At 38.8% G+C, this 23,860-nt stretch overlaps 3 protein-coding genes across 4 annotated transcripts in view; 1 reads left to right on the forward strand and 2 right to left on the reverse strand.

Annotated features, from left to right (window-relative positions):
• Positions 1–357: 357 nt before the first annotated feature.
• The window catches only part of LOC149533454 (uncharacterized), a 48,769-nt gene continuing 25,266 nt past the window's right edge, over positions 358–23,860 (forward strand). The window contains exons 1-3 of the mRNA XM_089803807.1: positions 358–517; positions 831–1,023; positions 1,965–2,203. Of these exons, the coding sequence (XP_089659933.1) occupies positions 864–1,023; positions 1,965–2,203 (399 nt within the window). The 5' untranslated portion in view covers positions 358–517; positions 831–863. The remainder of the gene's footprint in view (positions 518–830; positions 1,024–1,964; positions 2,204–23,860) is intronic.
• Positions 12,386–13,767, reverse strand: LOC149533455 (uncharacterized). Its single transcript, XM_089803804.1, has 3 exons — positions 13,608–13,767; positions 13,059–13,459; positions 12,386–12,921 (listed from the first exon to the last, which is right to left on the reverse strand). The coding sequence occupies exons 1-3, from the start codon at positions 13,750–13,752 to the stop codon at positions 12,505–12,507; spliced, it is 963 nt and encodes a 320-aa protein (XP_089659930.1). The 5' UTR covers positions 13,753–13,767; the 3' UTR covers positions 12,386–12,504.
• Positions 13,797–16,103, reverse strand: LOC149533456 (uncharacterized). 2 transcript variants are annotated; one of them, XM_089803806.1, is made up of 3 exons: positions 15,094–16,103; positions 14,248–14,902; positions 13,798–14,108 (listed from the first exon to the last, which is right to left on the reverse strand). In XM_089803806.1, exons 2-3 carry the CDS (start codon positions 14,868–14,870, stop codon positions 13,868–13,870), a joined length of 864 nt encoding a protein of 287 aa, XP_089659932.1. In that variant the 5' UTR covers positions 14,871–14,902; positions 15,094–16,103; the 3' UTR covers positions 13,798–13,867. The 2 variants fall into 2 exon arrangements, with proteins under 2 accessions (XP_089659931.1, XP_089659932.1); XM_089803805.1 differs by having other exon boundaries at positions 13,797–14,108; positions 14,248–16,103.

Consider the following 23,860-nt stretch of genomic DNA (forward strand, 5'->3'; position numbering starts at 1 on the left):
TAACTATTTGATGCTAGGATTTATCAGCCTCTCCATTGTCCATTAACCGACCTTCTTCTTCATCATAGATTTGCACTAATGACAACACACAAATGTAAATAAGAGTAATACATATTTCTATTATCCCATTACCATTTTGTTTTGACAATCAAAAACTTGTATAATTGGTCCAATACTTTTTTACAAATACCTTAATAGCCATACACTATTAGTACTAATAAACTTATTCAATTACTTAAATTACCTTTTTCCTTAAAAAAAAAACTAACTATTATAATATTAATATAACATATAATTTTTAATTAAATTCATTGAGCTATAATTCATAAATATGATAACTGTATATGATTTTCTGGTGAAAGCATAGACAGTATCCACTGCTCTTTTACCCGTAATATGCCGATGTAAATTTCTTCCTTCTAATTTGTTGGGAAATATTCCTGAAAACTCTAGGCTTTCTGGCTTTCAACATTTGCAGGCCTAGAATAGTTTGTACACTCCAATTTGAAGTCACCAGGTAAGAATTTCCCTCCTCTCGACGAATGTTCTTCAAACTATCTCCTGATCAATTTTACGCATTCTATTTACTATGTGTTTCTGCAACTAGGATGTATACATGGTTATCCCATTATTTTGGTTCGAGTTATTCGCTGTTGGTTAGGGTTAGGTGTGATTTTCTTGGGTTAGAGTCTAATGGAGATTGAACTGGTTCTTTGGTACTGCTTATAGTCAATAGGGAGCCCTGCTTACGCATTGGTTCAATTTATATTACAAATTCTACGGTGCTTGAACGTTTGATTAAATTCAGCCATGTTTTTTGTTGAATCAAGTGGAAACTTTCAGTAATTTTGGGTTGATTCACCATGAGGGAAGCGCGACCTTGGAATGCTATGGATCCTATCTCTTCCTTGTCCAGTGACGATTCTTCGAGTTCGGATTCAGAGGAGGATGAACAGACGTTGAAGAAGCACATTGATAAAAATACAAGCAAAAGATCAGCTCAAGGTGGAGATTGTACTGCTGGTATATTTCGTGCCATTTAGCACATCTCTGTAGACGTGAACAGATAATTAGATGGTAATTCTACTGTAATTGCCAGTCAATGACGAGTTATTAAATCAATAATGATTTTTTTCGAAATTTAGATTTCCTTTTCCCTGCATTTTAGATCTTTTAAGTGATCAAGCTCTCCTCAATACCTTCAGACTTGTAGAGATGTGTCATGGGGGAATGTACTCAGTTATCGGTACACGACAGCCTTGCACACTTTTAAGACAATTATGTGTGGTTTTATAGCATGAGGATATTTTGAACCTGGAACACTACACCCCATCTCTGTGGACCAAACAGTTAAAAAAATCACCTTGTGCTTGCTTTCTTGTCTTTTTTGCATCCCCTCTTTCCCCGATTTTGTCATACTAAGGCAATCTACTATCAGCATTGTTTTCCTGAGACCTTTCTTAATTGGCAGCTTTTGAAGCCTTGCTAACTGAATATCATTTACTACTTATGCAATATTCTGATGGAGGTGTAAGATTTCATTTATTTGGGGCAACTTAGTTGCTGCAGGAGATTCTCTTAAACATAAAGTTGGAATGAGTTAATGTGATTTGACATCAATCATATAAATCAACGAACTGATGCAAGTCCCTTCTGCAACTTATATGCAAGTTTGTCAGATTTGGGGGTATGCAAATTCAGAAAGCAGGCATTCATAATGTTTTTGAAGAACTTCTTGGAAATGACTATCCACAAAGCTGAAATGTAATAGAAGAGTCTTTTATCTTTCTATTGCCTCATTAGTTGCAAAAAGTTTGATTGCATTTAGGCAATAAATGCAGTAGCATAATCATATTTGTTGTTGAAGGCTATTGTGAGAATGTGTTAAATAAGTGTATCCAAATTTTGGTATTGTTAGTTTTTGAGTTGTCTGAAACTAGGAAGAATATTGTTTGACTTTTCAGGAAAAATTGAAGAAGAGAGAAGAAAACCAATAATAGATTATGAAGCTTTGAGCAGGCATGGATACAACGGGGGACCTTCAGTTCTTAAAGTTCCTCCTCCGAGGTCAAATGAACCTGTGGAACAAGACTGGTCTTGGTCTGGAGGAAAACGAAAGCTTGACAATGAAAAGTCCCAAGAAGATGAATCCTATGAAGAGCGGGAGCGAACAAGGCATGCTGTTACAGAAGGTGCAGCAATGGTATGTTCTATAGTTCTTTATTTTTTATAAAATTAATGAATTTGATGCGCAGATTTACCAAGGAGTTTCTATCCTTGTTTCCTTAGCTTATTTATATATCTTACTCATAAGTTAAAATGCACCTGGATATCTAAAAGAAGAGCACCGGCCTCTTAAAGAAGTACTCCTAAATTTGTTGGCCATTCAATATCTTCAACTGATCATTTTCTGCAGGTACCTTACCAACTTACTTGTTTTATGTTTTCACTCTAAGTTACCATATTTTACCATATTTGCTCCCAGACCCCTCCAAGTTGGGTTCGTATCTGGACAAATTCAGGTCCCTGTCAAATTTGTTACTAGCTCTGCCACAGTTGCCAAAATTTGCTGCAAATTCTGACAGAAGGACCCTGGAGGAATTTGGAAGAGTTTGCAGCGAATTTGATTTCCAGTGGATGAGCCTGGGCGGAATTTTTTGTTTTTGACTTTTTAATAACGTTTTTTATTGCCTAATTTGGTCTATTCAACCCTCCAACCCTAAAAAGGCCAAAAAGGTTGTTTTCTATGCAATTTGTGCATTTGTGAATGAAATAGAAAACTTCTTACCTCCATTGCTAGACTTTCTTGTTTGTTTGCCATTGCTCAAGGAGTGCTAATATTAGCATAGTGGTGTATTAACTTATTTGCTGCATACATGTTAAAAAAACATACATTTCTTTTGTAATTATATTTTTGCACAGACAAACCCAAAATGAATCCAAACCCAACCGAAAACGTTTTTGAACGAATTTCAAACCCGAATCTAGAACTTGAATTCGAACTGGCAACTTAGGTTTCACTCTATCATTGTGTTCTTGGTATTTTTAAACAAGTCTTGCATGTTTCAGTCTGTTTTCTGCTACAAATATTTCCCATGAATCTTCTAAAATAATTCACAAGAAGGGTAATCAGCATTATTTGTGTTGGTATTCAACACCTTTTGTAATGAAGCAGAGTATGTCACACCAATTGTTTGCAAGCCTTTGAAGAGTCTGGAACACCCACGTTGGCACTAGGAAGCACAGTGTCACTCGATCCCATAGAAGATCTGCAGCCTTACTTGTATAACATCCAAGCCAAGTGACAACTAAATCATAAGATGTATCAGAATTATATCCAGAACCACCAAAGCTGAAGAGAAAAGGACAGGAGGAAAGAGAGGCATGGGACTCTTGTTGTTGAGACATACCCAAATATGATATTGCGGAGTATGTCCCCATTTTGACAGAGTGGTCTGTCAGCATAGACGTAGCATTGATGGGTGTTGTAGCTTCTGTTAGATAGGTAGGAGTCAGGATTGAGGTGAGATTGGTGTGTTGTCACATTGGTAGGTCTGCAGTGGACTAGGATAAAGTGGTCAGTTAACTGTTTTGTTTCTACAGTGAGTGAGAATTGACTTTATCAGTTGACTGCCTAGAAACTACCATCAATTGGAGAAAACTGCTCAGTTGTATTGTGAAATCAAGTAAACAACTGCTCAATTAAGCACTGAAATTGAGGAAAGGATTGCTCTATTAAGCATGGGCTGACTTCTCGTGAATGAAGATCATTGAGAGATGGGTTCATAACACAGAGCACAAGGCAGAAGAGAAGTCACCTTTGCAAATTCAAGAAACATTTTAACTCTCACTTCAGTGTTTGTGACATTATTACAGCAGCTGGGTGTTTCGTGGATGAAACCCTTTAGGTGTGTAACTACCATCATGGGGATAGAAACCCTCAAGAGCAGTACATATCAATTAGCATGTAGTTTATTAGATGGGAATACCCAACAAGTTGTATAACTTGGTAGACTTCCATTTGAATGATTGTTGTTAGCAAGATATTATAAAAATGTAAAAAGAATAAAATTGTTGCTGCAGGGTTTTTTTTCCTGTTATTTGTGCAATTAGTACGGGCTTCTATAGTGGTATCGGAGCTAACAATCTGCCCGCCTGTGGAAAATGGAGAGAAGTAGAAGATCCATGGCAAACGGGGAAAGATCAATTTCTATCCAAGACAAAAGAATATGTTGCTATTAAGCATGGCAGTTGCCAAGAAAATGATCAAGTTGTTGGAAAGGGCTGCAATTCTGGAGTAGCATTGCAGAATTCAGTTCAAGCTAGAACATCACAAAGGGGAGAAAACTCAAACTTTTATTCCAAAACTTGTTAGGTCCATGTTTTTTTGGAAGGAAGAAAGATGAGACCTAGAACTACAATAAACTACAGGAACAGATCATCAATCATGAGGCAAAGAAATCAGCAGATGAGGGTGCAGACACTAGTAGCAGTTATCTTGCAACTTGTTTAAGAATAGAATTGGAACTTCAGAACTGAGCTTGAACCTATGCATTTGGTAAAGCATAATAGGTTGTATTTTTCTTCATCCAAAACATGTGGTAGACTTTATTTATGTGGAAATGAAGTCACATTAGCCACATCAGACGATTGTAAGGTTTTGCTTAATCACTTCAAGGAGCAAGAATGTATTGATTGTATATGTGAAATGCGGGCCTTAGATCCTCACACACACTTCAACATGGTCTTTACCTGTGGAATCATCCTGGAATAAACATGGAGTCGTTTATCCAAGACGCCCGACAGAGCGACCTGTTATCTTCTAACTAGGAGGATTTCGCCTATGTGCTCTCAGATTGAGAAGCAGGCAACTAGACCATCTAGTATGAAGGGTTTATGCAAAGTATGTAGTTATGCAGTTAATCTAAATGATATGCAATTTATTCTACTAAGCAATAAGAGAAATTAAGCTAAATGTATGCATTTTAATCTAAATGATGCTAAAATATCAAGTATGAAAGCTAAAATGAGTAATTAATTCAACAACAATTCTATATGGTTCCAATTTCCAGCCTTTGTAATGAGGGATTAGAAGTCTTTTAAATAGAGTTCCCAAAATCCATCAATGGTCAAGATTAATTGGGATGAACGGTCGAGATTAGAAATGACATTCAGTTAAAATGGAAAGTTTCCTTAAGAAAAGGAAGTTAACTGATTTCTTTTTAGTGGAATAAGGAATTAACTAATTTGTTTCCTTTTTCGATTTTAGTTAACTAAGAGTTTCTATTTTTGAACTGAAGAGAGAATATTGGAGAAGATATCTGATTTAAAGCAATTAAATATGACCTCATAATTGAGTATTATAAATTGAATAATTAAATTCAATAATTAGAATTGTAAGAATTTGGCTTAGGCCAGAATTCACCCAAGACCAAGAAACTCAAACACAAGCACATAGTAGACCAAAATAGAGTATGATTAGAATGATGATATTCATTCAATATGCCAGCTTGAGAGTACACTAGGAGTGCCTGTTTATAAAGGCCTCAAGAGAGCTTTTAGAATGCATAGAAGTCAGCAACATGATAAGTCATACAACCAGGCACATGTCCACTAGATATGGGTTATCCTCCATTAAACACGAAATTAAGTGCGATGATGTGAGGATAAGCCTACAATGGTGTAGCACGCAAATCAGTGGTGTAGACAACATGTGCCAAATGAGGAGTGCAGATAACTGTGTTGTCATTAGGACAACTCAGTGAATGATGCAAACTCTTGTGTTGTAGACACCATGTGTATAATTAGAGTTGCATATATCAATGAGAGTACACAAACTCCTAAGTGTCTCACCTAAATAAATAATAAAATAATGCAAAATAATTAAATAATGCATTAACCTAAGTAAACTTAAGTAAGTGTAATAAGTAAATACTTATTTACACCAACACCCCCTTTTAAGTGCAACTTAGGGGAATGCCCTTAAGCTTACGAAATCTAGGATGGAATGCAGAATGGGTTTCGACTATTAGGCCATGTTAGGTACCCATGTAATTAATAATATGCAATCTCTCATAAAGCAGAGAAAGAGGGAAAACCTCATGGGAAAAACCCTCCCCCAAAAAGAGAGATAAATAGAGATGCATGGATGGATGGAGTAATCAAGATCCCCCATTACGACATACATCCAGTATATACATAAGAGAATGATGAGAAGAGGAAGAGAGACAGGATAGCCACCCCCCCCCCCCCCCCCAAGAAGAATGCCAAATAGTGATTGCTTCGATGAAGAAGCTGATCCAAGCCAACAAAATGGTGTTTCTCCCCTTAGGAAGAAACAATGCCAAGGGTACAAATGAGACGCTTGCACTATGCATGGAAAGAATCCCATGGATAGATGATGTCTCTAAAACCTGCTCAACTGGCTGAAGAACCTGTCTCAAAGAACTATCTGTCTCTGCAACTGATGAAGAACCCTGTTGCAACTACTGATCGTAAGTATCCACAATCACTTCAACCTGTGAGGATCAATCATGTAGAGAATGAACAAGAGAGTCGGATGGAACCCTCATGACAACTAAAGAAGGTGTTTATGCGTCAAGAAGAAGAGGCAGATCATTAATATTGTCCCCCAAATCTGTCACTGAAGTTGTATCTGGAAGACTGGATGTACCCTACTGTTCTGAACCTATCACTGTGGCTATGTATGCATGCGGACTGAACTGATGTAGTGACCTCTTGCTGCAACTGTCGATAGAACCCCACGTGTTTAAATCTGTTGAAGCACTGTCGCTGGTGTCACTATCAGTTTCCACACGGAATGATGTGCGAAGAGGATGAGAGGACAAGCTTGGTGAACTTTCCTCAAGGTATACATCCTTCTCCACAAAAAGCTGATGTGTCGCTGGATCTAGAAGTTTGTATGCCTTCACACTGTCTTCATAACCAATGAAAGTACAAGGCCGAGATGACTGTGCCTTGCATCCCCTGGATGATCTGTTTGCCCATGCAGGACAACCGAAGACTCTGAAATGTGTCACAATAGGTTTTCTGCCGCACCATGCCTCAAAAGGAGTCTTGCCATCCAAAGTTGGATGAGGAGAACGATTAAGAATGTGAGTGGCACTAGAGATTGCTTCAACTTCTAATGGTGGATCTAGAGACTTGGCATTTATCATGCAACTTGCCATAGACTTAAGAGTTCGGATCCTCAAAGCTGCAACATCTGTCTTATGGGAACTGAATGCTGCCGGAGTCTGAAGATCAATGCCCTCATGTTTGCAAAAGTCCATAAGTCTTATGTTCACATGCATGCTTCCATTGTCCATTCGGAGTATTTTGATGGCTTTCGTGGATTTCCGTTCTACATGAGTCTTGAAGGCTAGAAACTTGTCCAACACTTCATTCTTATTATGAAGAAAATAGACCCAAGTGTATCTTGAAAAGTCATCTACAAAGGTCAGTATGTAGCGACCTTAGCTGACTGCAAAAGGACCTGTTAATACCATGTGAAACATCTGTAGAACACCTGGTGCTCTTGAAGACTTCCCTCTCTGTAGCTTTCCCTTTGGATGCATATCCACTAAATCTGTTGAACATTCACCCTTAGAAAAGTTGGTTTGAGGTAGACCTTTGACCATTCTGTATGTGCAAAGTTGCTGAAGGTAGCGGAAGTCAAGATGACCATACCGCTCATGCCATAATTGCATGTTTGAATTTGATTGTGATAAAAAGGCCTCTGAAAGAGACTTGGGTACAAAATGAGAGAAAGAGTACAACCTTTTGTTACGATTCATTTTCCCCACTGCAACCAAGGAATCATCTTTGAGACTGTGTACTTTTACTGAGTCAGGAAGGAACTCAACTCTATGTCCATCTCCGAGGTGAGTGATTTGGTAGATTGAAAGGAGATTTGAACTTAGGTTTGGAACATAGAGAACATCTTGAAACTCTTCATTTTCCATTTCCACGTTTCCTTTCCCTTCAACTTCTATTTTGCTATCATCTCCCATGAAGATGTGCGGTACCTTGGACTACTTCATTGAAGAAAAATCCTCCTTTGAAGAACCCATATGATATGAGGCACCTAAGTCAAATATCCATTCCTTTGAAGAGTTTGAATTTGCCATGAGTGCTTGCCCTTTGCCCTTTGAATCTGAAGAAGACCCTTTCTCCTTATAAGCATTAGACAATGGAACATTATGTTTCTTCATGATGTTGGTCAACTCATCAATCTTTTTAAGATAACACTAATGCTCTTCATGACTCGATTTCTTGCAATAAGCGCACTTCTTCTTCTCCTTATTGTTGTCCCCCTTCTTGTTCGAATTCGAGGACTTGCCTTGTTGATTGGATTGTGGTGTTGTCTTTTCTGCATCCTCAGATTTATTCTTCCACTTCTTCTTACCCTTTCCTTTATTTTAAGACTGTCCAGTTGAATTTTGAGAACCCTCATTGTTGGCCACCAATGCTTTAGACTAAGGTGATTCGAGAATGCTCATTGATTTCAACTTTTTTTCTTCATCATCCAACAATTTAGCATATTCATCAAAAGTGACTTTCTTGTAGGTAGACCCTAAGGTAGTCTTAGAGGTGTTAAAAGAAGATACAAATGTGGAATATTTCGATGGCAGCTTGTTATGTATGAGATAGATAAATCTGTCATCTTTGATAGAACTCCCACAATCAGTAAGCTTCGTCCTCAGTTCATTCACCTTGATGATGAAATCCTGTATTGAGTCATATGACTTAGGATCTAAGGAGACAAGCTCATTCTTCAATTTTGAAAACATCCTCTTCAGACACTTTACCATAAAGGTTTTCGAGGGTATCCCAAGCTTCCTTGGATGTAGAACACTTCTTGATTTGATACATGATCTTATCATCTACCCCCAAACATACATCACCTAGGGCTTTCCTATACATTGCTACCCAATCTGAAATATCACTTGCTGAAACATTATCACCTACTGGTTTAGGAAGAGTACCATCTACATATTGTGAAACTCCATTATGCATTAAGTGATACCACATTTTGATTGACCATGTAGCATAGTTATGAGGAGTTAATTTAGGAAACTTAAAGTTGCCCATAATGCAGAAAATGAAAGAAAAGTGCAGAAAAGGGAGAACACAACACCAAGAACACCCCTTCTTTTCACTAAATCAAGAAACCCCCCCAAAATAGATGCTTTGGGCACTTTATTAGTAGTGCGATTACAATGGCCACTTGCCAATTTTGGCCTTCGTGGACTTCTGATTTTGCTTGTTACAACCTCTTAATGGATTACAAATCTAAAACTTTACAATGTGCTACAATTCTGAAGCATTACAAAGCAAAGAAAGACCCTATTGCTGAAAGTTACACTTTTGTCCACACAACCTTATAATCTGATAGTAGATTTGGAAAGTAGACGAAAAATAATACACATTAAAAAAAAAGGGAACTTGTTTTCGACTCCAGATGTGCCCGTACGGAGCGTTTGAAGTTGCAAAATGTAGGATTATGTAGGTACAATTGCTAAAAAATGCAATTTCTGAACAATCCGTGCACCAAAACTAGAAAAGAACAGCACCACTGAAAAATTTAGGAAATTCTACCCAATTTCAAAAAAAATTGCACTTGATTTGGAGTTCGGATGTTCGAGTTATGGCCTCTCGAAGTCGGACTGCAAAATCCAAAATCAATCTGGAGAGGGGTTGCATCAGTGAATGACTGGGTTAAATTTGACGGTCATACGACCATTGCAACAGTTCAATTTTGCCTTGAAATGACATCCAAACGGCTGTCAAATTTAGACTAGTGATTTTGATGACGTCGACAACCTTATGGCCATTGATGACGTCGACGATGATGTCACAACCTTATGGCTAGTGATGACGTCAACTGTACGGAATTGTACGGATGCGTGATGTGGTAAAATCCATACTGTACAGTCAATGACTTGGCAAGAAATGTACGCGTACTGTGTAGGTGACTGGGATGTTGTACTGCTAATGTGTCGCTGACTTGGTGTACGGTCTGGTGACGCAGATGATGATGCAGGACCACGTGGAGAGCTGACCGAATGCAAGGTCTAGCGAATAAATAATCACTGCGTGTCCTCTGCTGTAGGTCACCTCGTGGCACAATTTTTGAGTGCCATGTGGCTTGTAACTGCGCAATATGGGTGGGAAATAGCGTTCACGTCGACGCAGTATTGGTCACTTGAAAATTGCGCCAGAATTGGATGCTGTCTCGCTGGGACGGAATCTACAAATTGCTTCTGGGATTCTCTTTTCGTGGCTGGTATATTCTAGCTCAGGTGCCGGTATTTACTGCTCATGCCGGATTTGCAATGTTAAATCCCACATTTGTGGGAAAACATTTGATGGAAGCTTTTAAATACAAAAGCCCACGACTTATGCAACGAAGAAGCCCGCTGCGTATGGATGGGTGCCGGTGAGGGGCTAGAATTGTCGAGTTTTTCAAGGAATATTCGCCGGTGAGTGTATTGTGCCGCTACTCGGATTTGATGCGTAGTACGACCAGTTGATTTAGGGTCAAGATAATATAGACTTGCCCACTTAGAAATATTCTTGCGAAATAACAATAAAATATTTTGCCAAATTTGCAGAGCCGGGATCTGACAGCCCGGTTCTGCAAAAAAATTCTCTGCCTTCCCGACTGGAAAAATAATTCCAAAAATAACAGAGAAATTGTAGAGATAAAAATAATTCAAATCCAAAAATCCAATTAAATAGATCCAAAAAAGATCATACCCGATCTGTAAATCGGGGCCTCTGGGTTTCGATTTGCAAAAAATTTTTGCCTCACGATCAACTTTCACCCAACATAGGCAAATTTATAGTTGATCTTTACCGAATCGACACTCCGGACGCAATGGTGAGATTTGGCTCTAGACGCTCCCAATTTTTGCAGATCCTCCGGATTCGTGTCGAGGTGTTGAAGCATGAACGTTCTCGAATAGCTATGTGATGAGAATCTCCTTCAGCTCTGATACCATGTAAGAATTTGGCTTAATCCAGAATTCACCCAAGACCAAGGAACTCAAACACAAGCAAATAGTAGACCAAAATAAAGAGTATGATCAAAATGACAATATTCATTCAATATGCCAGTTTGAGAGTACACTAGGAGTGCCTGTATATAAAGGCCTCAAGAGAGCTTCTAGAATGCATAGAAGTCAGCAACATGATAAGTCATACAACTAGGCACATGTCCACCAGATATGGGTTATCCTCCATTAAGCACGAAATTAAGTGCGATGATGTAAGGATAAGCCTACAATGGTGTAGCACGCAAATCAGTAGTGTAGACCAAAGAAACGTGAATCGGAATCGGATCGGAATCGGCAAGGTCGAATCGAATCGTGAATCGGCAATGAATCGGCAATGAATCGGCAAATTTGAAAAAACCCGTTAAATTTAAAGATTTTAACAATTTAAAACTTATTTCATGCACCCTTTATTGAATATAACTTAAGCACACTATAACATCATCAAATAGAAGTTAAAACTTAACATACATAAACATGAAACATAAAATCCATCACATACGTAACTATGTTATCTAAGATTCTAAAATGTAAATTGTAGGCTAGCTGAAGTAAATAGAAATCAAATGATCATAATGATTTAAATCATAGAATGTATGTAAGATGATCCATAAGACATCAAATCATAAATTTATGTAAGAATCTAAGATGAAGATCCATGAAAGTTTGAAACTTTGAAACATATGTCTATCAATGATTCAGTATCAATATCTGTAAACAAAATATAAAAACAAGGCTTCAGCTCAAGCCTCAGGCTCATAGTCATCATCATCCTCAACATCATCCTCAAGCTCGGCTACAGCCTCAGCCTCAGCCTCTGAGTATCCAGTCTGCCTAGTAGCAAGGCGTCTAATGTAGGTCCTAGAGGACTGTCGAGCCATATCTCCCGCATATAAGATGGGCTCACGAATGTCGCTAGGGCCTGTGTCTGTGCGTGCACGTGTGCGTCTACCAATGCCTGAAGAACGTGCTCTAGCTGCCTCAGCCTCTATATCCACCTGGTCAATCCACGCACGGTCTTCCTCAGTGAAGACTGGATCTACAACCTCTGTGAGCCACTCTGATTCTGGATCAATCTCCTCCAGAATGATCGGAGAGGAGTCAGTGCCCAAAATCTGTCTGATCCTAAGACGGAGGTTGTAATGAACGAAGACAAGATCATTCAACCTTTGCACTGTCAACCTGTTTCTCCTCTTCGAGTGGATGTGCTCGAACATGGACCAACTGCGCTCACATCCAGAAGCGCTGCTTGGCTGACTCAGAATACGAATGGCAATTTTTTGAAGTTTTGGGGTTGTGGCCCCAAACATTTGCCACCATCTATTTGAAATAAGGGAAAATAAAAATAATTAGTCTCATTTACAAATTACAAATTACAAGTTAACTCTAAAATTACATAATCAACTTTAAGTTTAGAATCTAGATTCATGAACATTGAATATATTATTTAATTTTTACCTGGCTGTATTGTTTCCCGAGCATCTATGGCTACCCTGCTAGAGAAAAGTGGCCCTTCTTTATTATTGAACTTATCAAGCTCAATAATTGCAGCACTGCTATCCTCATCAGTACTCAACCTCTGGATCACTGTATATAATCCGGTGAGAACCTCCTCATCCGCCTTGAAGTCAGGACGGAAACGAAATGCCGAATTCAAAAAGTAAGCTGCTGCATGGATGGGTCTGTGGAGCTGATTCTGCCATCTCCTATCAATGATGTCCCAAATAGGGGCATACTTCTCCTGCACTCCTGCATACTGAGCTTTAATGGCCTCCTTGGCCCTATCCATGCCCTCATATATGTAGCCCATAGAGGGCTTCTCCCCATCAGCAGTTCGTAGGAGAGATACAAGAGGCTCAGTGGCCTACATATAAAGTAAAACAAAAATTTGAGTCAAAACTTAAACATAGAATAATTCAATAATATAAGGTAAAACTAAATCATTAAACAATTAGCATAGTAAACTGTAAAATATTAAATGTTAAATTGCAATAAAATTACCTTAAGTATTTCTCTAGCAGGTTTCCAAAAACCATCATCATCAAATATGCAATCCACCACATCTATCCCTGCAGTGGTCGTAGCATAGGAAGATGAAATCCACTCCCGCCCAACAAACATGCTCCTCAAATCATCCCTTGATGTCAACAAGGACTGCAAGGTGATGAAATTCGAGGCAAACCTCGTGATCCCTGGACGAGCTAACTCTTTGTCTCCTGTGTACTTCCTCATTGTGCTAAGGACAAATGAATGATTATAAATAAACTTACATATGTTTTTTGCCCTTTCCACACATGACTTGACCCACTCAAGTTTGCCAATTTCCTCCAACATGAGGTCAAGGCAGTGTGCTGCACAAGGGGACCAAAATATGGTGGGGTGCCTCTCCATCAAAAGTTTGCCTACAACAATTTTAAGATAATTAGAAATTCAAATTTCAAACATGTTAGAACTTAGAACTTAGGAAACTTAGAAATTCTAAGTTAGAATTAGAAAAAGTTCAAAATTCAAATAAATTTAATTTCAAAACTTAAAAAGTTAAAAGTTTACCTGCAGCAACATAACTTGCTGCATTATCCGTCACCACTTGCACCACATGTTGTTCCCCCACCTCTACTATAACTTCCTCAATAACCTCACATAAGTATGTGGCGTTTTTTACATGAGCAGAAGCATCAATGGATTTGAGGAACATGGTATATACTACAAGTAACAAAACAACGAATTATAATTACTATTAGCAATCAACAAATCAAAATTTGAAATAGTCAATCACGATTCAAAATTATGTATGTAGGAAAGTAGAATGATCAATCACCTCCACAGGATACAAGAAAATTGAGGAGTGTTCTTCCCCTCCTATCTGTCCAACCATCAGTCATGATGGTGCAACCCTTTTCGATCCACTCCTTTCGGTTGTCCTCAAGTTCATGCCTCATATCCTCAACCATTTCCTCCAGGAGGTATCCACTCAACTCAGCCTCAGTTGGGGCTTTAAACCCCGGACCACAAATGGCAACTGCATCTATCATGTTCTGCCAATAAGGAGTCCTGTCACAAATAGATAATGATATTGATTAGAAATTTAGATGTCAAAAACTAAAATCATAAAACAAGTAGATATAATTAAAGTTTTACTTTTACTTTTAACTTTAACTTTGAAGATAACAAAGAAAAAAGAATCAATTACCTGGCTGCAATAAATGGAATGTTGCAAAAGTACCAGAATTTGCAAATCTCTTTTCTGGCAGCATCATGAATCTCCTTGTTCAAACCCATGCTCTCAAGCGTGGGTTGGGAGCCAGGAGTAGTGCGGGGCACAAAGTAACTATCCATTCTGCTTTTCCGCACTCTAGGCCGCAATAGGTTGGTGTTGGACTCTGTCTCAGTATGAGACCGACTACCACTAACACTCACATGAGCACTAGCACTAGGATGAAAAGGAGGCCTAGAAGAACCCTCCCCAACACAACCTACGGATGCGGAAGCTGATGCAGATGCACTTGCAGATGTAGATGCGGTTGCGGATGTGGGAGCACGGGAGCCAATACCTCTTAACCCTTCAAGTTGCATTTTCTTAGTCAACTTGTCTTGTTCAATTTTTTCTAATGCCACTAAACAAGAGCGTTTTGCCTCAGCGGTTTGTTGAGTGCAAACTGTGACATCATGGCCAGGTATGCCAGCAATGTGGTATTTCAATTTATAGATACCTCCCGAATTTATTTTTTCTTTGCAAAATATACATTTTGTTTGATATTTGGTTCTCCCAGGAAACTCTTCATTATATTTCCAGCATTCATCTTTTTTACCCATTGTGGAAATTGGAAAATGAAAGCAAAGGGCTGCTGCAATAAAAAAATTCATGTAAAAAATCAAAGTTTGCAACTAATAAACAAAAACTACAAAACAACAAACCCTAGTTTGCAATTTAGTAAAACTAAAAATAAAAAACATTCAAGATTTGCAAATGAACACTAAAAAAATTTAACAAAAAATGCATACTACACTAACATGCAAAAAAAAAACCAACACTTACCTCTTGCAAATGAGTTGAGGAGTGTTGATATTGACTCCTTAATGCTCCCAATGCAATTTATGGCCTCCCCAAATGGACTTCTGATCTCTTTGGTGCTCTTCCTTCTTGCCGGTTGGAAACCTATGGATTCTCTTTTCTCTTCTTCTCTCTCACTCTTCCTCTCTTCTACTCATACTAAGCAAATAGAAGGCTCTTTAGGGTTATAACAAAGAGGAAAGTCAACTTAGAAAGCAAATAAAACATGTGTTTTTTTTAAAAAATTGAACTTTCTATCCTTGCTGCCGCGGCCGATTTCTGGCGATACCCGATGGCGATTCTGGCGATTTTTTCCATGAATCGCCGATTTTGGCGATTCAGGCGATTCATGCGAAAAAATCGCCACCAGCGATTTCCGATTCCAAAAAAATCGGGAGCCATGAATCTTATCGCGATTTCGGCGATTTCAGCGATTTCATGGCGATTTTTGGAACTATGGTGTAGACAACATGTGCTAAACGAAAAGTGCGGATAATTGTGTTGTCATCAGGACAACTCAGTGAATGATGCAAACTCCTGTGTTGTAGACAACATGTGCATAATTAGAGTCGCGTACATTAATGAGAGTACACAAACTCCTAAGTGTCTCACCTAAATAAATAATAAAATAATGTAAAATAATTAAATAATGCATTAACCTAAGTAAACTTAAGTGTAATAAGTAAATACTTATTTACACCAACAAGAATAAAAATATTTAATTAAATCAAATATATTTAATTCCTCATGTATATTAGCTAAAGGGGTGAATTTAATTTAATTAAAGTACTAAGACTTATAATTAAATTAATTCAATTAAAAGGTTAATTTAGCCTATTCAATGAATATTCAGGAATTAATTAAAGTAAATATTAATATAGATTAATGATTTTCTACATTTGACACTTAGGTCGAGTAGAGATTATCAGAATCAGAATTGCCTAGTGACATGGGACTTTAGGGCAAATATATTTAATTCCTCATGTATATTAGCTAAAGGGGTGAATTTAATTTAATTAAAGTACTAAGACTTATAATTAAATTAATTAAATTAAAAGGTTAATTTAGCCAATTCAATGAATATTCAAGAATTAATTAAAGTAAAAATTAATATAGATTAATGATTTTCTACATTTGACACTTAGGTCGAGTAGAGATTATCAGAATCAAAATTGCCTAGTGACGTAGGACTTTAGGGTTGATCAAATAGACTAGAATTGGTTAACATGGCAATGAGCCAATTTTGGGGTATTACATTTTGCCCCTCTTTGAATGGATGTGCGAGCAACACGTTCAATTCAAAGAAAATTAGAAAGCATGATGCACAGATTAAGAAATGAGATTGATTTTGCAATTTGATGACGCAAAAACCAATTGATAAGCTTTTAAAGATTATCTCCAGAACAAAGCTTAATCTTAAGGGATCTAGATAGAACACCTAGATACCCAAATTGATAAGCATTTTAAAGATTATCTCCAGAACGGAGCTTAATCTTAAGGGATCCAGATAAAACATCTGAATACCAAGATTGATAACACAAGGATTGTCAAATTTCATAGAATTGTTCCCAGAACGAGACTCAATTCTCAGGGGTCAGGGTTTAGCCTGTCCCGATACCTGTCCATTGAACATATGACAAGATCGATCACAATTCATAGAATTATTCTCAGAATGAGGCTCAATTTTCAGGAGTTAGGGTTTCGACTGTCCCAATACCTATCTGTTGAATAGTGATCAACAGTAAGAGCCTAGAATTATCCCCAGAACGAGGCTTAATTCTTGACAAAAGTTAGGACCATCTCTAGAACGAAGCTTAATCCTTAGCAAGAATTGGAATTATCTCCAGGACGGAGCTTAATCCCCTAGAGTCCAGATAGAACATCTGAATACTGGTCTATAAAAGATAGCGTGATCCAATTATGAGTCGTAGAATCATCCTTAGAACTAGGCTTGATCCGTACGAGTTGGGGTTTAGCCTGTCTTGATACCTGTCCAGCGAACTCTAACCAGAAATGTTATAAGGTTGATCAACTGATCAAAAGATGAGATAGATGACAAAGATGCGAGATGGGGGGGAAGAAGATGCCCCAAGTGATGAAATGCCCCTAGTAATGAGGACATAAAATGGGAACAAGATGCCCCGAGCGATGAAGATTTAGATCAATTTGAAATTTAGATTCAATGATGTAATCATCTTGCCCCCTTGGGAGCGAAATCAAAAGATGACACACTAGAAATATGTGTGAAGCAAAATATTGAGAGATATAGAAGAAATTCAAGATTTAGCAGAATATAGAAGAGATTGGAATGATCAGAAGAAAATTCGGAGTCAATTCAGCATGATTTTGCAGTCCAGAATACCACGTTTGACCAAATTTGACCATAGTTGACTTTTTCCAGAATTTTTTTTGAAAATTTGAAGAATTTTGAGTGGAAAAGGTTCTGAGAGTCACAAAGTATCAAAAAAGTATGGACAAAATTTTAAAATGTGTTTTTTAGCTACTTAAGTGTGTCAAATTTTGAATTTGATCCCGGAAATGGATTCAGAGCAGTCGAATTAGTCAAGGGGTGATTTTTGTGCAAATCGGAGTACTTTGAAAAATTAGGTCAAGACTTATATAAGGGCCCAAAGGGTCATTTTCAAATCATTTGTGCATTTGTCTTTAGTGAAGAAGAGAGCTTTGAGGTGAGAATGGCAGTTTCCGTGCATACGCATCGTTTTGAGTGCTCCCGACAAAACGGCCTGCTGGCGAACTACGGACCTCCGGTGAGTAGTGGATAATTCCACTTCGCATTTAATTTCACACATTTCGAGTCATATTTAGCACATTTTTTTGCATTTTTCAATTTGGGTCTATCGGTTCTTGTGCGAGGGTTTCATTCCTCGCGTGGACCGAGTCTTCCTTTGTGCGAAGATACACCAGATCGGTGTTTCTTCGCGTTCGCTGGTGGGGAATCACACCCGGGAGATACCCACCTCTCATGCAAGAGCTACGGGATTTTGGGCGCATTTCGCCCATTGCTTAGTTGTTCCTCGCCCGAGGACTTGCTTTCTTGCGCGAAGATGTGAAATCTTGCATGAGAAAGTGCATTTCTGCGTGAAAATCTGGCATCCTTGGCAAAATTGAAAGTTGAATATTTGATATTTTGTGGCAAATTTGCATTTTGGTTTGTCGTCTTGTTGACTTGTCGAGTGGGTACTAACTTTTGCATGTTTTTGCTCGTGTGTACAGGTTGTCTTCGATGACATTGCATTCAGGTCCCACTATCTGCCCTATGGAGCTCTGTTGCGGAGTCTGGATGATGCTGACATGACACATATTGACAGATTGGGGTTATCATATCTATGTCGGATCCCAACATTGCTGGTGAATCATGGCTTGTTGACCGCATTGGTGGAGCGTTTCCATTTGGAGACGAACACTTTCCACCTACCCCAAGGAGAGATGACTATCACGCTAGAGGACATCTACCGGATCCTATGCATACCATTCCATGGGCCGCGAGTGGTCTATGACATAGTGTCGAGAGCAGGTACAGAGGCACTGTGAGCCATCTTCCAGAGAGAGTTGGCTATAGGGCGAGTCATCACATGGGACAAGCTTGTCCATATATATGGCTCGACACATAGATTAGCTTCAGTCTTGGCTATATTCATTAGTTGTTTCTTAGTGCCAGACAGAGGGCAGCATGGGTTGGAGTTTGGTTGGGGTGTGATGTTGTTGAGGATGCTAGATGCTCCTGAGAGATTTGGGTGGGGACAATGCATGCTCGCCCATATGTTTCATGAGATGCACGATATTGTTTACCATGAGAGGAGGAGCATGGTTGCTGGGGTATATGTTTTACAGATTTGGGCATGGGAGCACCTACCGGTTACTAGACCCATTTTTGAGGATGCACGGGAGCCCATGGAGTCATATATTTGCAGATATAGGGGCCAGCTTACCCAGATAGGTCCGGGGCAGACTAAGCACTGGAGGGCACGTCTCGATGTCCTAATATCTGTCGTATGGCGGCCCTAGAGAGAGACGGAGGACTGGGATGATGCTCCTCAGGAGTTGAGCTAGATGTTTGCATCGCGGCCATTGATAAGCCGAGCGACCTAGATTATTGAGAGATTTCCCATCACTCGCATATGGCGACAGTACGGGCGACCACAGGACATCTCTCAGGAGTATTGTTCATATGCTCGGTTAGCTAGAGATCTAGAGCGGGGGTGGTTGGCAAGGTTGGACCCAGGGAGGTCGATGATTGATGTGTATAACCTAGTTGCGACATAGTAGGACTATCTGCCGACTGTAGCAAATGACGGGATGATGCCTACCTACCAGGCATCTTTTGTTAGCCATCCCTTCCCACGGTTTACAAACCCATTAGGGATAGCAGCTCCCGGGCCACAGATACAACAGAGGGTACCACTGCAAGGACCAGCACAGTAGCCAGCACAACAACCACCACAGGGACCACCAGAGTAGGTGAGACACCGGGTGAGGCAGGTACAGATTCCCCCCCGAAAGATGGGGTTAGATCCAGGTGCTAGTGGCAGTGGGACAGAGCAGGGTCAGCGGCAGAGACTGCGCACGGAGGAGCAGGCGCCGATTGAGCAGCAAGTTGAGCAGTTAGACGAGGAGATGCAAGACCAACCTACTGTCGAGCCCCAGGATGCGCTGAGGAGGGCCAGAGAGCGAATTCGACAGGCTTCTCGATAGCTAGGGGATTTGCAAATATAGGTGGCCGTACGAGACACGAGGATAGCTGAGCGGGATTGCGAGATCCTTAGGCTACAGGAGCAATTACAGGCAGTTGAGTGGAGGGCAGAGTAGTTGCAGGAGGAGGTCTGATTATAGGCGGCTCGAGTGGCCTATTACTTTGCAGCTTACTCCATAGTGGTGCCCGATGAGGCTCAGCAGGTGCCCTGATTTTCACAGTATGCTCGGGATTCAAGAGGTGCGCGCCCACCAACCAGGCCAAATATGTCGTCCCCTCCTCCAGGAGGTGAGGGTGGTGGGGAGAGATAGACTTGAGTTTTTGTCTCTGAGTTTTTGATCTAGCTATGTATTGATTGGTGTGCCAACACCATTTTGTATCATTTTTGATCGATAGTGCTCGAGTAGCGCTCATTTTTGTACTGACATATTCTTTGATACCGATATATATATATATATATATATATATATATATATATATATATATATATATATATATATATATATATATATATATATATATATATATGAGATTTTGAGTCGAGTATCCTGTGTACATGTCATTGTCATTGTCTATCTTTTAATTTGATGTACATGAGATGTTTATGCTATGATTATGAGATGCAATCATTGATGCAATGTATGGATGCAGAGTTGATTTGGTTTAGAGATGTTGTATAGATGAAATGAATTATGAATTATGGATGAAATGCACATGTGAATGGACTGAGACCTCATGTAGTGTTTCATGTTTTTGCTTGACAATAACAGGTATCCCATCGAGGAGTGCGAGAGGACGAACCAAAGAACCGAACGCTTGTGCAACCATGAAGAATCATGATACTTTGAAAAGACCAACAATCCCTTGTCACAAAAGACGGAAGCAGATTTGCAATCGAATCATGTGCTTAGCCAAGTGAAGTATGCAATGCCAACTTATGCTAGATGCAACCTTAAGCTAGATGCAACCCTAGGTCTGGTTACCAAGCTTTGACAATTATCATCACTGAGCGTATAGCGAAACACTATATGTCATACAGTCCCCACTGACATTGCAATCATGGGAATATGAATAGGACATCTGTTCTAGTTTTGTCGAGATGAAATGTAAGCGTTCGAGGCATAAGAAGCCAAAATGACCAAAACATTTATCCTTTTTAATGTAGCAAGTTAACATAAGCATCAAAGCATAAATGCTAGGATGATTAGAATGTTGCTTGCGTGCAAACACACCAGACACACAAGAGATCTGTCTTATGCTAAGTATTCAGTAAGTATTCTGTCCGCAACGACCCTTATGTTCGTAACCTGAGACAGAAGTGTGCTAAGTATACTTGCAGTGACATGTACGTTCACTTAGCAGGACGAGTATTATTATGTACCATAGCATGAAGAGTTTACTCCAACAAGGAAGGAGAAGAACCAATGTGATTGATGTATCCATATAAGAGGAGTCGAGGTACACATGACCATCCAATACGAGATGGAGGCTCTTATAGTGGACACCCCTCTTATATGGATGCTTCAAATTATTGGAACTAAACCACAAATAGAAAGCAAAGAAAAGATTATGCCCCCAGTCATTGCTTCTTTAGTCAAAAATGACGTCATCGAGTTGCTCGAGGAGACATGATGAAGCGAAAGCGAAACAAACAAACAAAATGCTCAGCATATCCAAACAAGTATATCATTTTGAGTTTTGTGTTATAGGATTGATGTCAAGTGTCAATGTCCAGAACATGGATGAAAGAAATCTCTTTAGTAGGGTGACGATAGTAGACAGACAGAGTCAGGATGACTGGTGACTAAAGTCAAAGAGGAATCTTCAATGTGAAGAACCTGAGTATAACCGAGCAATAGTAGATAGACACAACTAGAACGACTGTTGATTGATGCAAGAGAGATCTTACATGAAAGGAATCTCAAAAGGTGACACGAGCGACAATAGGCAAACGCAGTTGAAACAACTGGTGACTGTCGCGAAAGAGATTCTATGAGAAGAATTTTGAAAAGGAGTAACCATAGCGACAATAGGCAGACATAGTTAGAACAACTGGTGATTGTCGCGAAAGAGATTCTATGAGGAGAATCTCGAAAAGGAGTGACCCTAGTGACAATATTCAATCCAATAGGCAGACGCAGTTAAAACAATTGGTGTCTGTCGCAAAAGAGATTCTATTACACTAAAGGGTGGTGCCCCTGAGTTGTGACAAGATTCAATCCATGGATACATGAGCGAAAAAGCAAGAAACTAAAGCAGGAAAGCAATTGTACAAGAAACCAAAAGATGCGCTGCAAGATGGAGCATTGGGAACAAAAGGTGCCTGTTTACTAGGTTTTCACCTTCTTGGCAGAAATTCTATTTTTGCTACCATGATGCCTGTTTCCAAATTTCCATCAATGACACTTTTTTTGTTTTTCCATTTTTTGGTATTTTTCTTTTTTAGATTTTTTTTTTTTTTTTTTTGTATTTTTGAGTTTTTTCAAATGTTTTTGGTATTACCAAAGTGCCTATTGCTAGGTTTTTGCCAAGATAATGATTTTTTCAGGACTTTTTGCAATTTTTAGATTTTTTCAAGATATTTTCAAATTTTTAGAACTTTTTTAGAGATTACTAGCTCTCAAGAAGGATTACCTTGATTTAGTTCCAGTGTCTAGCAAGGTGTAGGATGAGATGTAGTAGCAAGCTGATGGATAAGTGGAGATGGATAGGCAAGGAGTATGAAGCGGTGAATGTTAACCTCAAGGAAAGTCTTCACAAGATTACCCAAGCTAGGGAAAAAGATATAACAATATAAACTCATGATGAAATGAAGGGTGTTACGTAAGTAATCTAAGAAAATGACCATGTCAAGAGATTGCTAAGAATTGAGTTTTTCTTCTTTCTTTCGTTGATCAAGACCAAAGGGTTAACTGAATAGGATAGCAAAGTTTGTTATGGAGGTTATGAGTGAATGACTTTGGGAATGAGGACATCTGAAGGATAAGCAAGATCATGATAGGATGTAATGGATGGAAGAATTATGCACGACTCCTGTTTACTAGGTTTTCATCATGGTATTTATCCAAGGTGCCACAAGAAGTGGTTTTCACCATAGGATGGATTTATTTTTCTTTACTTTTGCTACCAAGGCGCCTGTTTCCAGGTTTTCACTGAGGCACTTTTTTTTTCAATTTTTTTTGTTCTCTTTTTAAATTTTTTTTTGGTAATTTTAGAGTTTTTGGAAATAATTGAAGCCTTTTTCAATTTGAATAGTTCTCCTATTGAAAGGAGAAATTGTGCTAAGCCAAGACCATAGAAAGGTATGTTCAAAGATGTTGATAGAGTAATGGAAGGGTGATAGTAGAAAAGATATATGGAGGATAAGGTTTTAGGCTATGGATGAGATAAATGGGATGGAAGGATAAAAAGTTGAGTGGATAGGGTATTGAAAGGGATGCGCAAGGGGAGAAGAAAAAGTGGGCAAGATCAACATTGACACACACTTTGAAGGGTAGTGGAATGATAGAGGAAATATGGATGAAATAGTTTGAGGTTTTGATGTATGAGGTGGTAGAATAATTTTGGAGGGAGATGGAGTGGAAGACGTCATAATCTTTTGAGGAAGATGACTGGAAGAAGATGAAGTGGAAGCCTTTGGAAGCTTGAATATCAACTTTGATTTTCTTTCAAAGTTCAAATCTTTCAAGAGATACTTGGGAATCCATATGGATTCATATTTTTCTTCAGTTTTGGATGCTTTAGAGCATATTTCTTCAATGATGGATTTAGGAACCCATATTTTTTTTGATTTTGTTCTTTTTCTAGTGGACCTTTGTGGGCTCTTGAATAGTTCTATTTTTGGATTCACATGTCGATTAGAGGAGACATGGTGATCATTTATAAATGGATTTTCGTGTTTATTTTTAAGTTGATCATCCAAATTGCTTCCAAAAGGCTTGGGACTTATGGATAAAGAAGGTTGATATGGAAGGTTTAGATGGAAAGCTTTATGTGAAGGACTCAAGGATTTGTGTCTTTGTTGATCTTGAGGTAGGGTAG

The sequence above is a fragment of the Cupressus sempervirens genome, chromosome 10 (assembly GCF_028749045.1).
Source record: "Cupressus sempervirens isolate cs-2001-9-10 chromosome 10, ASM2874904v1, whole genome shotgun sequence".
Classification (NCBI taxonomy): domain Eukaryota; kingdom Viridiplantae; phylum Streptophyta; class Pinopsida; order Cupressales; family Cupressaceae; genus Cupressus; species Cupressus sempervirens.